We start from the raw sequence: 13,553 nt of genomic DNA, 5'->3' as shown, positions 1-13,553 counted from the left end.
GCACTTAATTTTAATGTGTCTGAGCCCCAACATGGATTGTTTTTTTGCCTCTAAATTTTGTCATGTCATGTACTGTACAGTATCTCAATACTCTTCAACTAGTATTCTGGTTCTGGCCCTTTGATCAATCTAAGTATCTAATCTATTTTGGTTGTTTGAAAAATGTTTGGGTAAGCAGCCTAGGTTATTACACAAGCCCTGATGCAGGTCATAGCAACTTTGTTACAAACTAGTAACTTTACATTCTTGAATATATCTATATATCTATATAATTTATAATGCTGTGATAAAACAGTACATGAAACAGTTTATTTTCTGAGTCTACCTTGAATGATATTGTTGCTAAATGTGATGCTGTGGTAGACAGTGAAAGTGTGATGTATCTGGGTTTTTGGACATTGCCAGACATTGTACTGAGAAGTGGTCTACAATGCATAGCCAGTGATTTTGTATATTCAAATGTAAATAGTTATTCAAAAGTTCCCTTTCTTACTCAGGTATTTTCTCTAGGAGAGGTACTGTACACGCCTAGCTCCTATTGGATGTATTAAGTGTGCAATATGACCTGAAAATGTGTTCATTTTGACACAATGTTTGATACAATTTTGAATTACTTTTGTGTGTATTGTGTCCCATTCTGTCTGTGATGCTTGACCAAGGTGAAAAGACTGCAATAAAACATGTTTACATGAAAGCCAAAACTGTGTGGGAACCAGACAATTCAGATGTGCAGAGAACTCTGCACCCCTACCTAAAAATATTCGGATTGCGATACATTTCACAGGATAGCATACTGAGACTGGTAAGATTACATCCTGTGCTTCCCATCTCAGAAAAGCACATTCATCATAGTTTTTCATCGCATTTAAATATGCCCCATTGACTTCCATTGTAGTCCAGTGAGAGCCTGCATTAAACTGCAGCTAGCTCAATACTGGAACGATCAGTGAAATGATGGTCTCTATGTTTCTGGTTCATGGTAGGCAGACTACAGATGGGGCAAAATGTCCAAAATAGTGCACTACCCCTTTAACGGTGTACATTGGAGGTGATTATTTTATTTTAATGGAGAATTCCTGCAGATTCATACTTTACAACATCAGGAGGATTCGCCCTTTCCTCACTGATGAAATGGCGCAGGTGGTCATCCAGGCCCTGGTCATCTCCCGCCTGGACTACTGCAACTCCCTCCCCGCTGGGGCCCCGGCGTCAGCCATTAAACTGCTGGAACTTGTCCAGAAAGCTGCTGCTCGCCTGGTGTTCAACCACCCCAAGTTCTCCCACACAACCTCCCTTCTCCGTTCCCTACACCGGCTCCCTGTAGTGGCTTGCATCCAGTTTAAAACTCTGGCGCTAGCCTACAGGGCAATGAAAGGAACAGCGCCCTCCTACCTCCAGGCCATGGTCAACCCCTACACCCACTCCTGACCGCTACGCTCTGCTACCTCGGGGCGACGGGTTGCCCCATCACTCTGGGGCCCCTGCGGTCAATCGACACGGTCACGGCTCTTCTCTGTCCTGGCCCCGCAGTGGTGGAATGAACTGCCCACTGCTGTCAGGACAGTAGAGTCGCCGCCCATCTTCGCTCGCAGGCTCAAAACTCATCTCTTCAAGAAGTACTACAACAATCCTCCCTCCTAAGCACTTATTATATTTTATTGTATCGTATTGCACTGTAATTTAGATTGCTATTCTTGCACTTTGCCTTCAGAACTAGTTTATTACTTCTTAATCACTTGTTTTAGAAAGAAGATGCACTTGTGAGTTCTGGCAAGTAGTAGTAGCCTACATTGGCTTTTCCTATGTTAAATGCAATTATTGTTAGTCGCTTTGGATAAAAGCGTCTGCTAAATGAATGTAATGTTTTAATTGATTCAGTCGATTTATTTGGCCCTGGTGGTGTGAGTAGGCCTTTATGCCTTCTATTGCCTACTACATGTGCAGCCACACAGTTTACTGTACCTTGCCACTGTGACGTGTACACGTTACGCCGTAGTGCCCGTGATGTCACAGACCGGATATAATTCTATCTGGCAGGCGTCATCAACAGTGGTCGAGAATACAGACACATGACATGAGAAAAGGCGGTAATTTCTAAGAGGGTCAAAGGGGCAAAGGGACAAAGGATGGTTATTCTGGAGTAGACAGATTTCTAGGTGTGTTGACCTCCTGGAGGTCATCCTGTCATGAATTAGGTTAGCACAGCTATGTGAAAGGTTGAGGGAGGTGGTGAATTACAAAAGTAGGTGATGAAACTATAATTTCTATGACACAACACATCTGGGTTTGGTTTGTATAACCAGCCTGGTGGAATCCAGCAGTTTGCTGGAGTCGTTGAGTCGGGTGTTGGGGATAAGACCTCCCTTTGAGTTGGATCCCTGGATTACACGGACAAACCTCTGGGTAGACTTGTCGAACATCACTAGTGAGGGCTAAAGCCTGGGCTGGAATAACATTACACATGACACATTAGAACAATCAATCAATCAATCAAAGCTTTATTTATATAGCGCATTTCATACCCAGAGGCAACACAATGCGCTTTACAGAGAACAAGGGAGGTGGGCATACGACCCTCTTCTTGTCAACAAATGTAGGCTACACCTCTCTTTTTCAGACACAAGAGGGAGTCAGAGTGTAGGGAATACGCCATTTCATGTTTGTTCAAAGACAGCTCTTTGAGCTGCAGGAATCAGGAAATTAAGTTGACCATCTTTTGAATAAAGTCTCAAAAGAAGTTTCAAAGACATTTTAGAGGGCTATTTCATAAATATGTTTGTGACAACCTTGGTAGCATGATCATTGATTGATTACTGCATGATTTAATGATGGATTATTAGAAAACAAGAAATATTGACCTGTAGGTCTACTGTATGTTACACCTTCAGAACTAGATACTGTACAGTGGCACTTGGAAGTGTCCCCCATCCCCAACCCACGTTGACCTTTTACATACCAACAAACCTGTGAGAAGGTATACATTTAACAGCATCAAAATTGACTGTGAAAACATATAAAATGTTATTGTACAGTAGGCTATATCAGTTGCACTTACTTTTTCTTTCTCTTGTCTTTAGTCGTATACCGTCTTGTTTGCTTCTGTGTGTTTGTTTCCTGTACTGAAGTGATTGTCTACCTGCGCCAGTGTCCCTATAAGAAAATGAGGAATAGAACATCATAGTATAGTTGATAATCAAGTTAATACAGTAAAAATGACAATTATACTACCAACCGTGACCCTAATTGCGTTGCTATATGTGTGGTATAAATACAGCTGAGTTGAGCTAACGTACTTGTGATTACCAGGTCACGAGTACAGCTACTGTTGGGTGAAGTTAAGGCATTGCCTCTCCTTTCCTTCTGCGACATGAAAGCTGGTATTATATTAGGGCAGCGGAAGGATTGGATGCAATGCGCCAAACATTAGTGGGGTGTACAGACGGCCTGGTAGTCAGTTTTTTTGTTTTCAGATGATCATTTATTATACGACATCTGTAAAAGCATCACTGCTCACAGTGGACTTTCGATTGGTCTGAATACAACTCGTCAGTTGTTGTTTCTTTTGTCAAAGAAACACAAGAACAGAACAATATATCCTATGTAGTAGAGAGTAGAGAGCCTCATACTGTACATATAGTCAATTTATTTTTTACACGCATGCTAATTACAACTGTTTAGGTTGCCCAAAGCGTGGGTTCCAAGGAGAAAACATTGAAACATTGAGCAACATTAGACAGACAAGATACCAACATTAAAACTGTACAACAACAAACAGCCGAGGGGATAGAAACAAGAGGGACCACAAAAACATAATCAACATAGAGGACATCTCAGTAGTCTAGAAGAACATCTCAGTAGTCTAGTAGGACATCTCAGTAGTCTAGTAGGACATCTCAGTAGTCTAATAGGACATCTCAGTAGTCTAGTAGGACATCTCAGTAGTCTAGTAGGACATCTCAGTAGTCTAGTAGGACATCTCAGTAGTCTAGTAGGACATCTCAGTAGTAGGACATCTCAGTAGTCTAGTAGGACATCTCAGTAGTCTAGTAGGGCATCTCAGTAGTCTAGTAGGACATCTCAGTAGTCTAGTAGGACATCTCAGTAGTCTAGTAGGACATCTCAGTAGTCTAGTAGGACATCTCAGTAGTCTAGTAGGACATCTCAGTAGTCTAGTAGGACATCTCAGTAGTCTAGTAGGACATCTCGGTAGTCTAGTAGGACATCTCAGTAGTCTAGTAGGACATCTCAGTAGTCTAGTAGGACATCTCAGTAGTCTAATAGGACATCTCAGTAGTCTAGTAGGACATCTCAGTAGTCTAGTAGGACATCTCAGTAGTCTAGTAGGACATCTCAGTAGTCTAGTAGGACATCTCAGTAGTCTAGTAGGACATCTCAGTAGTCTAGTAGGACATCTCAGTAGTCTAGTAGGACATCTCAGTAGTCTAGTAGGACATCTCAGTAGTCTAGTAGGACATCTCAGTAGTCTAGTAGGACATCTCAGTAGTCTAGTAGGACATCTCAGTAGTCTAGTAGGACATCTCAGTAGTCTAATAGGACATCTCAGTAGTCTAGTAGCCCACAGAAGTGAGACTTAAGCTCTCTTTTGAAAGTTCTAAGATCAGGGGCAGATCTGTTCCATAGCCTTGGCGCTGCCACCGCGAAGGCTCGGTCTCCTCTGCCGACCATGTTTGACCGGGGGGTGTTTAAAAGTCTCTGGTCACCTGATCTCAGGGTCCTTGATGTTGAGGTGTATTGTATGAGTTCTTTGATGTAATCTGGAGCAAGACCATTGAGTGCTTTATATACAAACAGGAGGGTTTTGAACTGTACTCGGCACCGGGAGCCAATGGAGGGAGGCCAGGACTGGAGAGATGTGTTCTCTCCTCTTGGTGCCCTTCTGTAGCCTGGCCGCGGCATTCTGCACCAGCTGGAGGCGAGAGATGGTTCCCTCTGAGATCCCGGTGTACAGAGAGTTACAATAGTCCAGTCTGGAGAACACAAGCAGGATGATGAGTCTGTGGAGGTCTTGGAAGGAGAGGAAGGGCTTGATCTTGGCGATGAGGCCGAGTTGGAAAAAGCACAATTTCACCACTGTGCTCACCTGTCCGCTGAACCTCAGGTCAGGGTCGAACACCACTCCCAGGTTCCTGACCTGAGGCTTCAACAGGGCGGTCAGATCTCCCAGGTTCCTGATCTGAGGCTTCAACAGGGCGGTCAGATCTCCCAGGTTCCTGATCTGAGGCTTCAACAGGGCGGTCAGATCTCCTAGGCCGTCCGTTATCCGTTAGCCATCCAGTCTTTAATGTCTCTCAGACAGTCCATGAGACGGGCAAATCCCTTTGGGTCAGCTGTGTCGAGTGGGAGGTAAAGTTGGGTGTCGTCTGCATAGCAGTGAAATGAGATGTGGTGATGCTGGATGACTTGGCCGAGGGGGAGCATGTAGAGTGTGAAGAGGACCGGGCCTCGAATAGACCCCTGAGGGGAGGTCCGCCATACTGGAGTAGGAGTCTCCAATGTTCACAGCGAAGGTTATGTTATGTTTTTTTATTTATAATGCGCTCTGTGACTGGTGTATGACATGAACCAGGCCAGGACTGTGTATGACCTGAACCAGGCCAGGGCTGTGTATGACCTGAACCAGGCCAGGACTGTGTATGACCTGAACCAGGCCAGGGCTGTGTATGACCTGAACCAGGCCAGGGCTGTGTATGACCTGAACCAGGCCAGGGCTGTGTATGACCTGAACCAGGCCAGGGATGTGTATGACCTGAACCAGGCCAAGATGTCCGCCGGGCAGATGCTGCTGGTGGCATTCGACGGCATGTTCGCCCAGCTGGAGACTGCAGATGCGCACACACACAACTTGCTCTAGAACACCATGCGCACACTGACAACTTGCTCTATCACACCATGCGCACACACACAATTTGCTCTAGAACACCATGCGCACACACAATTTGCTTGCATTTTAAGTCTTCCTGTGATGAAGCAGGTATTTATTCAGTGAAAGGACTTCACCTCTGCAGAGGGTAGTTAAGTGTTTTAAGGTGTGTGTTTAGTAGAGTCGGAGGGCGCAGCAGTCGGTCTCCCAGCGCCGTGCAGCCCACAGAACTCTGTCCCCGGACCTTCTCCTGGGCTTCCCAGGTCCAGCTGGACTCCTCTGTTCACCTGAGGAACACACAACTGCTTTCTGCGAGTACATTCAGTGAGCAGTGTGTGTGTAGTATTATGTATCATGTTGTTGGGGTATGCATGTGCATGTGTATTACCCGTTATAATGTCATGCTGATGCCACTGTGTGGGCAAACCCGTAGGACTCTGTCCTGAGTGGGCGGGCTGTGGACCGATGTGATCGCTCCGATAGGTTGTCCAGTAAGGGGTGGACTCAGGAGGGTTTGTGACCTCCCTCATAGACACACCCTCACAGTTCAGCATCCAGTTCTTCTGACCAAGACTGTGGAGGACATTGGACTAGAGAGGGAGTGGAGACGTAGAAGGACAGGCAGACAAATTGGAGAGGTTAGATTCTTGGAAAGAGCAAGAATGTGATTGAGATCCCTGGGCATTCAAGATTCCAAGCTAACATCAATTGGTAATTTTGTAAATTATTGTTAAGGTTAGTATGGTTAAGTCCTAATATCATGTTAGTCATATTTGTCAGATCATTTCAGATGTGCAGAAAGAGCAGGGGGGGGGAGTCAAACTGGAAAGCTGAGGCAGTGAGAAGACAAAAGGAAAATGAGATGAGAGAGCAAGAGGAGGAAGTGGGGAACCGACAAGCGGAAGGAACAGAAACGGTCACAAACCCAACAAAGCCAAAGTGGCTGTGCTCTAGTGGAGTTCAGTGTTGTGCATTGCAAGTTCATGTTGCCTACCCTGTTAATAATGTCCAACTTGGGCAGTTAATTTGTTTCAAAACACAGGAAAAGTCTCTCTTCTCTGGCCACAGAAATATTACCCCTAAAAACAGGCAATTTGCAATGCTTTGCTTTGTTCCTCATGGACTCTACTTTCTAGCTTTAGATGGGACTGAAGGCATTAATCAACTTGGTTTCCTGAACCAGTCAAATAGGTTCCATTCCATCTGTTTGAGGAAATGTCAGTGACACTATGACTCATCTCAAAAAAATCTCTACAGTACCACCTACTGCTGGACAAGAGTAATGCAGTAGTAAGGTCCTGAGTGAAGAAGGGATTGAGGGCCCTACTAACTTCCTGTCCAGGGTGGATGACTCATCCTACTAGCTTCCTGTCCAGGGTGGATGATTCATCCTACTAGCTTCCTGTCCAGGGTGGATGATTCATCCTACTAGCTTCCTGTCCAGGGTGATCAAAACTCACCTCTTCAAGCAGTACTACCAGGATTGTCCCTCTTAAGCACCTATAGTTTTTTTTAGTTATTTGCTTTTGCGCTTTACATTAAGCTTACCGTTCCTCTATGTACCCGTATGTGGTTGAATGATAATATAAGCAACTCAACTCAACTCAAGCACTAGATTATACTCATAGTAAGTTGTTTAGAAAGGAGATGCATTCTGACAAATAGTAGTACACAAACTTTCTATGTTAAATTCAATTATTCTAAGTCACTTTGGATAAGTGTCAGCTAAATAGATATGCCATGCTGTTGCCAACTAGCCAAATAATGAATCTTAGCTGTGTGTTACTGAAAGAAGATTGAGGGTGGAGTGGTGGTGGAGAGGGTGGATGTCATATTACTGGTTCAGTCCAACCTCTCTACATGACCACACATTGTTTTACATGAAAACATGATTGTATTTTGATAGAATAATGTGGCAACCTGTGGCCCTCATAATCCAAAATGGCCACCTGTGCCACAAAGTGACCGGGAGCTGTGGGACTACAGTTCCCAGAACCCCACAGGTTTGATGCTCTGTGGGCTCAATTTTTTATATTTCACAAATCTGGGAAGATTGTTTGTGGAGGACAGTCTAAAGATGTAGTGTAGCAATTGGGGTGCCAATTAACCCAAAAAATGTGGGAGGAGTAGGGTTTGACAGGTTTGACAGTTTTTCAGAAAATCTGAGTGATGGACTTCATAATTCCTGCCAGCTCAAAGCATATGGAAGTTTCTGTTCACTTGGGCCTACATTTTGGTGGTGGCTGCAAAAGTGATAGCACTCATGCCTGATTTGCTATGATTTTTTTTTTAAAGTTTTAAACTTTAGACGGTTGCTGTAGCGCCACCATCGGGACTATTGGCCCTCAATGCCAGTGGAGGACTTCTGGCATAGGACTGGACCTGTGTGAAAGGTTTGGTGATATTTCATGCATGGGAAGTCAGACTTCCTAGGAAGAAGAAGATTCAGATTCAGAATATTTGGAAATACAAGAGGGACCGTCAGCTGAGGCAGCCTGGACCCTAATAAAACCCATTCAAGACTGGATTGAGTAGCTGTTCATTGTGTCACATACCGCAACAATGTATTGGGCTCTGTGCACGTCTCTGCTGTGTGTCTGTGATTGGCTGGCCATCGTGTCACTCAGTTCCAGCTGGCCAGAGTGCAGGGAGGGGTACCGGGGATCCCTGGGGAAGAACAGGAGTGGCTGTCCCTCAGCTGTCCTGCCAGAGTAACTCTTCCCAACACAACAGAGGGGGGGCAGGATGTTAGGGCATCGCTCACACACTACCCCAGTTTGAATACTCTTAGGGTTAGGGTTAGGTTAGGGTTATCTTAGGATGCATCATTCCTTTGGGAAATCACTGATCATCAGAGGAACTTTTAGGAAGCTTTTTAAGAGAATTCAAGAAAGGCCTCTGGGTCGCAACCCTCCCTCCATTGGCCCCTGGGTCCCAACTCTCCACCCACCATATTGTGCCAGTCTGAATCAGACTTTGAAAGACTTTTATTTAATAGGAAGATTACAACTGGGTTTTAATATAAAACACACAGTGTGGAGATGATTAGACTTTGTGTGTGCGTGCGACACTTTTCATAGACGTATGGTGCTGTGTGTGTGTGTATGTGTGTGTACCTGTGTGTTTGTGAGTGTTTATCTGGTGCAATCCTAACCTGAGAGTGTGTGGTGGTATAGCAGGTCCCAGACGTCTGGTCACCCAGAACTAATGTGCTCTGGTGCATCAGACGATGCCCGCGTCTCTGGCCTAAAGCCCGGGCCTGGACTCGGCCGCTCTGCTCAGCAGGGGCCTCGCTGAAGTGGGTCATCTCCCTACCGCTGGCCCTGGACACACTGTCCACCTTGCTGCCCTGGCCAAAGCAGGCTGTCTGCTGGTCCTCAGCCATCATGGTGTGTCTCTGTATAACACACACACACACCATGGGTCTCTGTTTGAATACTGCAGAGATGCAACTGTCCTTACACCCTTCTACAATATACAATGTAGTGTTGTAGTCAAGGCCACCTAAACCGAGACCGAGACAAGACCAAGACTTTGAGGGGTTGAGACCGAGTCAAGACCAGGACCAAGGCAGGGCGAGACCGAGTCAAGACCAGGACCAGACCAGTGTGAGTTACACACTGCATGACACACTTACAATAAAATGTGGAACCTGCAAACCATATGCGCTCCTCAAATTGATCTAACAAGTTATTGGTTGCATTTGAAGTGGGAGGTTTTACATTCAATCCCAGTGATGATGTTAACAAATAAATTAGACAAGGCAAAAGCAATTCGCCTTATTCACCTGGCAGCCATATTGGTCAGTCTGGGGTGCAGATGCGGAAGTGCCCGTTGACTTCAATGTTAAAAGTTCCCTTTAAAAACACCACTTCAAGAACCCAAATAGTCAAAATAACAGGCTGAATACACTATCGGGGTTACAAACTCATCATTACCAGACTGTTGTTTTTCACTGCCGTTGTTTTCGCGTTTGGAAATACATGGAGGTGAATGAGCCATAGGCTAGTTAGCCGTCAGCTGCATTCACTCCGATGTATTTCCAAACGCGAAGACAATGGCAGTGAAAAACAATCGGAGTCTCGTAATGATGAGTTTGTAACCCCGATAGTGTATTCAGCCTGTTATTTTGACTATTTGGGTTCTTGAAGTGGTGTTTTTAAAGGGAACTTTTAACATTGAAGGCAACGGGCACTTCCGCATCCGCACCCCTAATTACGTCAGACTGACCAATATGGCAGCTGAGGTGAATAAGGCGATTTAAGTGATATTCACACAATTGTGGTCTTGACCGTCTTGAAATAAAATCCTTTATTATTCTTTGTCTGAGTCTGGGACAAGCCCGAGTAAAAATGAAGTCTCTAGTCTCAGGACCAAGACCGGTCTCGAGTACTATAACACTACTACAATGACTGGATAGGTGAAAGCATGTACTCCTATGCACACAGCTGTCACCTATCCTGTCAGATCAGATTAGTGGTAACTCATGAGTATGGAGGAAGGAAGTATTTGAGGGAGTAGAGCTGAAAAATGTACTAAATGAAATTTTAGAATAAATTACACTAGTGCTGAATTTCTTGACAATTATACAGTACCAAATGATTGCTAAAGCAACTTCAGACATTCTTGCGTATTACTCACCTGACATGCAGTCTTTGAGCAGCTTTTATGCTTCTGTTGCACTGCAGTCCCCTAAAGTTCTAACCATTGTTGAACTGTTGTTGTTATGGTTACAAGCAAACAAGACAAGTCTAGCATAGTTACAGATTTAGAACTACAAGATAGGGCAGACCATAATGATAAAACAAGGACAGACACTTTAGCTGTGTTCGAAACCATTCCCTATTCCCTATATAGTGCACAATATATTGCATCTGCCATTTTTTTGTAGTGTTCGAATTCTCAACAGTTAATTTCATTCACTATATAGTCCACTACAAAATACCCACAATTCACGTTGATTTCTAGTGAACATATGATGTACCCATGGATGTATTAATAGAACCAACGGGTCTCCACATAGCGTGGAGATGATTAGTGTGTGTGCGACAACACTTTCCATAGACGTATGGTGCTGTGTGTGTATGTGTGTGTACCTGTGTGTTTGTGAGTGTTTATCTGGTGCAATCCTAACCTGAGAGTGTGTGGTGGTATAGCAGGTCCCAGACGTCTGGTCACCCACAACTAATGTGCTCTGGTGCATCAGATGATATCCGCCTCCCAGTAACAGTGCCCAGACAGACCCTCTCTACACAGCACCTGGAGACAGTTCTAAAATCTCTCTGCGTGATCAGGAAAGGGATGCTCCTCTCTCCACCATTTCGCCTTTCTGTTGTCCTCAGCCAGAGAGAGGTTTCTGTGTGCTGTGTTTGGGTCCAGTGTGAGATCACATGCATCTGATTGGGGAGACCAAGACACAATATACTAATCATAATCATTCACATTAGAATGTCTTGTCACCTTTTAATACATTAAAGTATTATGACGTTATTATTCCAACAAAGTATTATTATTATTATTATTATTATTATTATTATTATTATTATTACTATTATAGTATATTCATCAACTTCATTGATTAATCAATCTAAGTCTGTGAGATGCTGTTTAGCATTCCCTCTCTTCCCCTTTTCTCTTTCCCTCCCTCTCGCCTCTCCCGGAAGTAATGGACAATATGTTCTATGCAGCAGGTGATGATATTCCAACCTTAACTTCTGTCTCTCTTCTCAGTTGTGGACATAGTGAAGAACTACTAAGCAGATTATGATGCAGTGTGCACACTCTACGGGAGGTCTACATGAGTGGGAGGGAGAGAGAGATAGAGGGAGGGAGATAGAGGGAGAGAGAGATAGAGGGAGGGAGAGAGATAGAGGGAGAGAGAGAGAGAGAGGGAGGGAGAGAGAGATGGAGAGAGAGGGAGAGAGAGAGAGAGAGAGAGAGATAGAGAGAGGGAGGGAGGGAGAGAGAGATAGAGGGAGAGAGAGAGAGATAGAGGGAGGGAGGGAGAGATAGAGGGAGAGAGAGAGAGATAGAGGGAGGGAGAGAGAGATAGAGGGAGGGAGAGATAGAGGGAGGGAGAGAGAGAGGGAAAGTCAGTTTGGAAGGCACCAGGTGGCTAAATAACAGCAAATGGTGTAAAGAACCAGTGAGGAGCAGAGCAGATGGAAATGCTAAATGGACGGCACTTTTACCCAAAGCGCTTTACAGCGAAGGCCTCTCATTCACCCACTCACACACACACACATCAATGGCGGCAGCTGCAAGATGCAAGGTGCCAGCCTGCTCACTGGGAGCAATTTGGGGTTCAAAAGGGAACTTCGACATGTGGTCAGGAGGAGCCGGGATTCGAACCGCCGACCCTACGATCACCGGGTGACCCGCTCTACCTCCTGAGCTACAGACGCCCGGACGCGAGACATCAACTCCAAACCTCAAGATTGTTATCTCTCTGTTCCCCCTTCTCCTCTCCTCTGCTGTGTGCTGACCCCTACCTACCTGTGTGTGCTGACCCCTACCTACCTGTGTGTGCTGACCCCTACCTACCTGTGTGTGCTGACCCCTACCTACCTGTGTGTGCTGACCCCTACCTACCTGTGTGTGCTGACCTGTGACCCCTACCTACCTGTGTGTGCTGACCCCTACCTACCTGTGTGTGCTGACCCGTACCTACCTGTGTGTGATGACCCGTGACCCCTACCTACCTGTGTGTGATGACCCCTACCTACCTGTGTGTGATGACCCTTGACCCCTACCTACCTGTGTGTGATGATGACCCCTACCTACCTGTGTGTGATGACCCTTGACCCCTACCTACCTGTGTGTGATGACCCCTACCTACCTGTGTGTGATGACCCTTGACCCCTACCTACCTGTGTGTGATGACCCCTACCTACATCTCACCTCCTCATCTGATGACTTTCTTCCCTCGCTCCCTTTCTGTCTCCCTCCTTGCCTCTTTCCCCCTCCATCTCTCTCTCTCTCCATCTCTCTCTCTCTCCATCTCTCTCTCTCCATCTCTCTCTCTCTCCTTGCTCTTTCTGTCCGTCTCCTCCTCCTCCGTTCTGTTCTCCCTCCCTCCCTCCCTCCCTCCCTCCCTCCCTCCATCTCTCTCCTCTCGCTCTCTCTGTCCATCACCTCTATCTCCTATCCGTTTGTCCTCTCCATCAATCAATCTCTCCTTGCTCTCTCTGTCTGTCACCTCCTCTTCCTCCTCCCCCCACCCCTCCTCTCCTCCTCCATGACCCTCCGTCTCTCTCCCTCCTCCTCCCCCATCCCTCCTCTCCTCCTCCATGACCCTCCGTCTCTCTCCCTCCCCCCCCCACCCCTCCTCTCCTCCTCCATGACCCTCCGTCTCTCTCTCCCCCCCCACCCCTCCTCTCCTCCTCCATGACCCTCCGTCTCTCTCCCTCCTCCCCATCCCTCCTCTCCTCCTCCCTGACCCTCCGTCTCTCTCCCCCCCCCCACCCCTCCTCTCCTCCTCCATGACCCTCCGTCTCTCTCCCCCCCCCCCACCCCTCCTCTCCTCCTCCATGACCCTCCGTCTCTCTCCCTCCTCCCCATCCCTCCTCTCCTCCTCCCTGACCCTCCGTCTCTCTCCCCCCCCCCACCCCTCCTCTCCTCCTCCCTGACCCTCCGTCTCTCTCCCCCCCCCATCCCTCCTCTCCTCCTCCAT

The 13,553-nt window shown here is 46.3% G+C and overlaps 1 protein-coding gene across 1 annotated transcript; it reads right to left on the bottom strand.

Moving 5' to 3' along the window:
• Positions 1-6,016: 6,016 nt before the first annotated feature.
• On the bottom strand, positions 6,017-9,895 carry LOC311320603 (uncharacterized protein). The gene is made up of 5 exons (XM_084452393.1): positions 9,669-9,895; positions 9,036-9,278; positions 8,437-8,598; positions 6,270-6,471; positions 6,017-6,168 (listed from the first exon to the last, which is right to left on the bottom strand). Exons 2-5 carry the CDS (start codon positions 9,267-9,269, stop codon positions 6,056-6,058), a joined length of 711 nt encoding a protein of 236 aa, XP_084308519.1. The 5' UTR covers positions 9,270-9,278; positions 9,669-9,895; the 3' UTR covers positions 6,017-6,055.
• Between the last annotated feature and the right edge of the window lie 3,658 nt (positions 9,896-13,553).

This window comes from Borostomias antarcticus, assembly GCF_949987555.1.
Source record: "Borostomias antarcticus genome assembly, chromosome: 2".
NCBI classification, from domain to species: domain Eukaryota; kingdom Metazoa; phylum Chordata; class Actinopteri; order Stomiiformes; family Stomiidae; genus Borostomias; species Borostomias antarcticus.
The sequence above is the reverse complement of the archived record's forward strand: the minus strand, read 5'-3'. Positions and strand labels throughout refer to the sequence as shown.

Excerpts from the sequence above, each read along its gene's own strand:
- LOC311320603 (XM_084452393.1), bottom strand. The coding sequence starts at position 9,269 with ATGATGGCTGAGGACCAGCAGACAGCCTGCTTTGGCCAGGGCAGCAAG. Across the intron at positions 8,599-9,035 it reads ATACCACCACACACTCTCAG|AGTTACTCTGGCAGGACAGC; the intron begins GTTAGGATTGCA and ends TGTGTTGGGAAG. Across the intron at positions 6,169-6,269 it reads TCAGCATGACATTATAACGG|GTGAACAGAGGAGTCCAGCT; the intron begins GTAATACACATG and ends TGTGTTCCTCAG.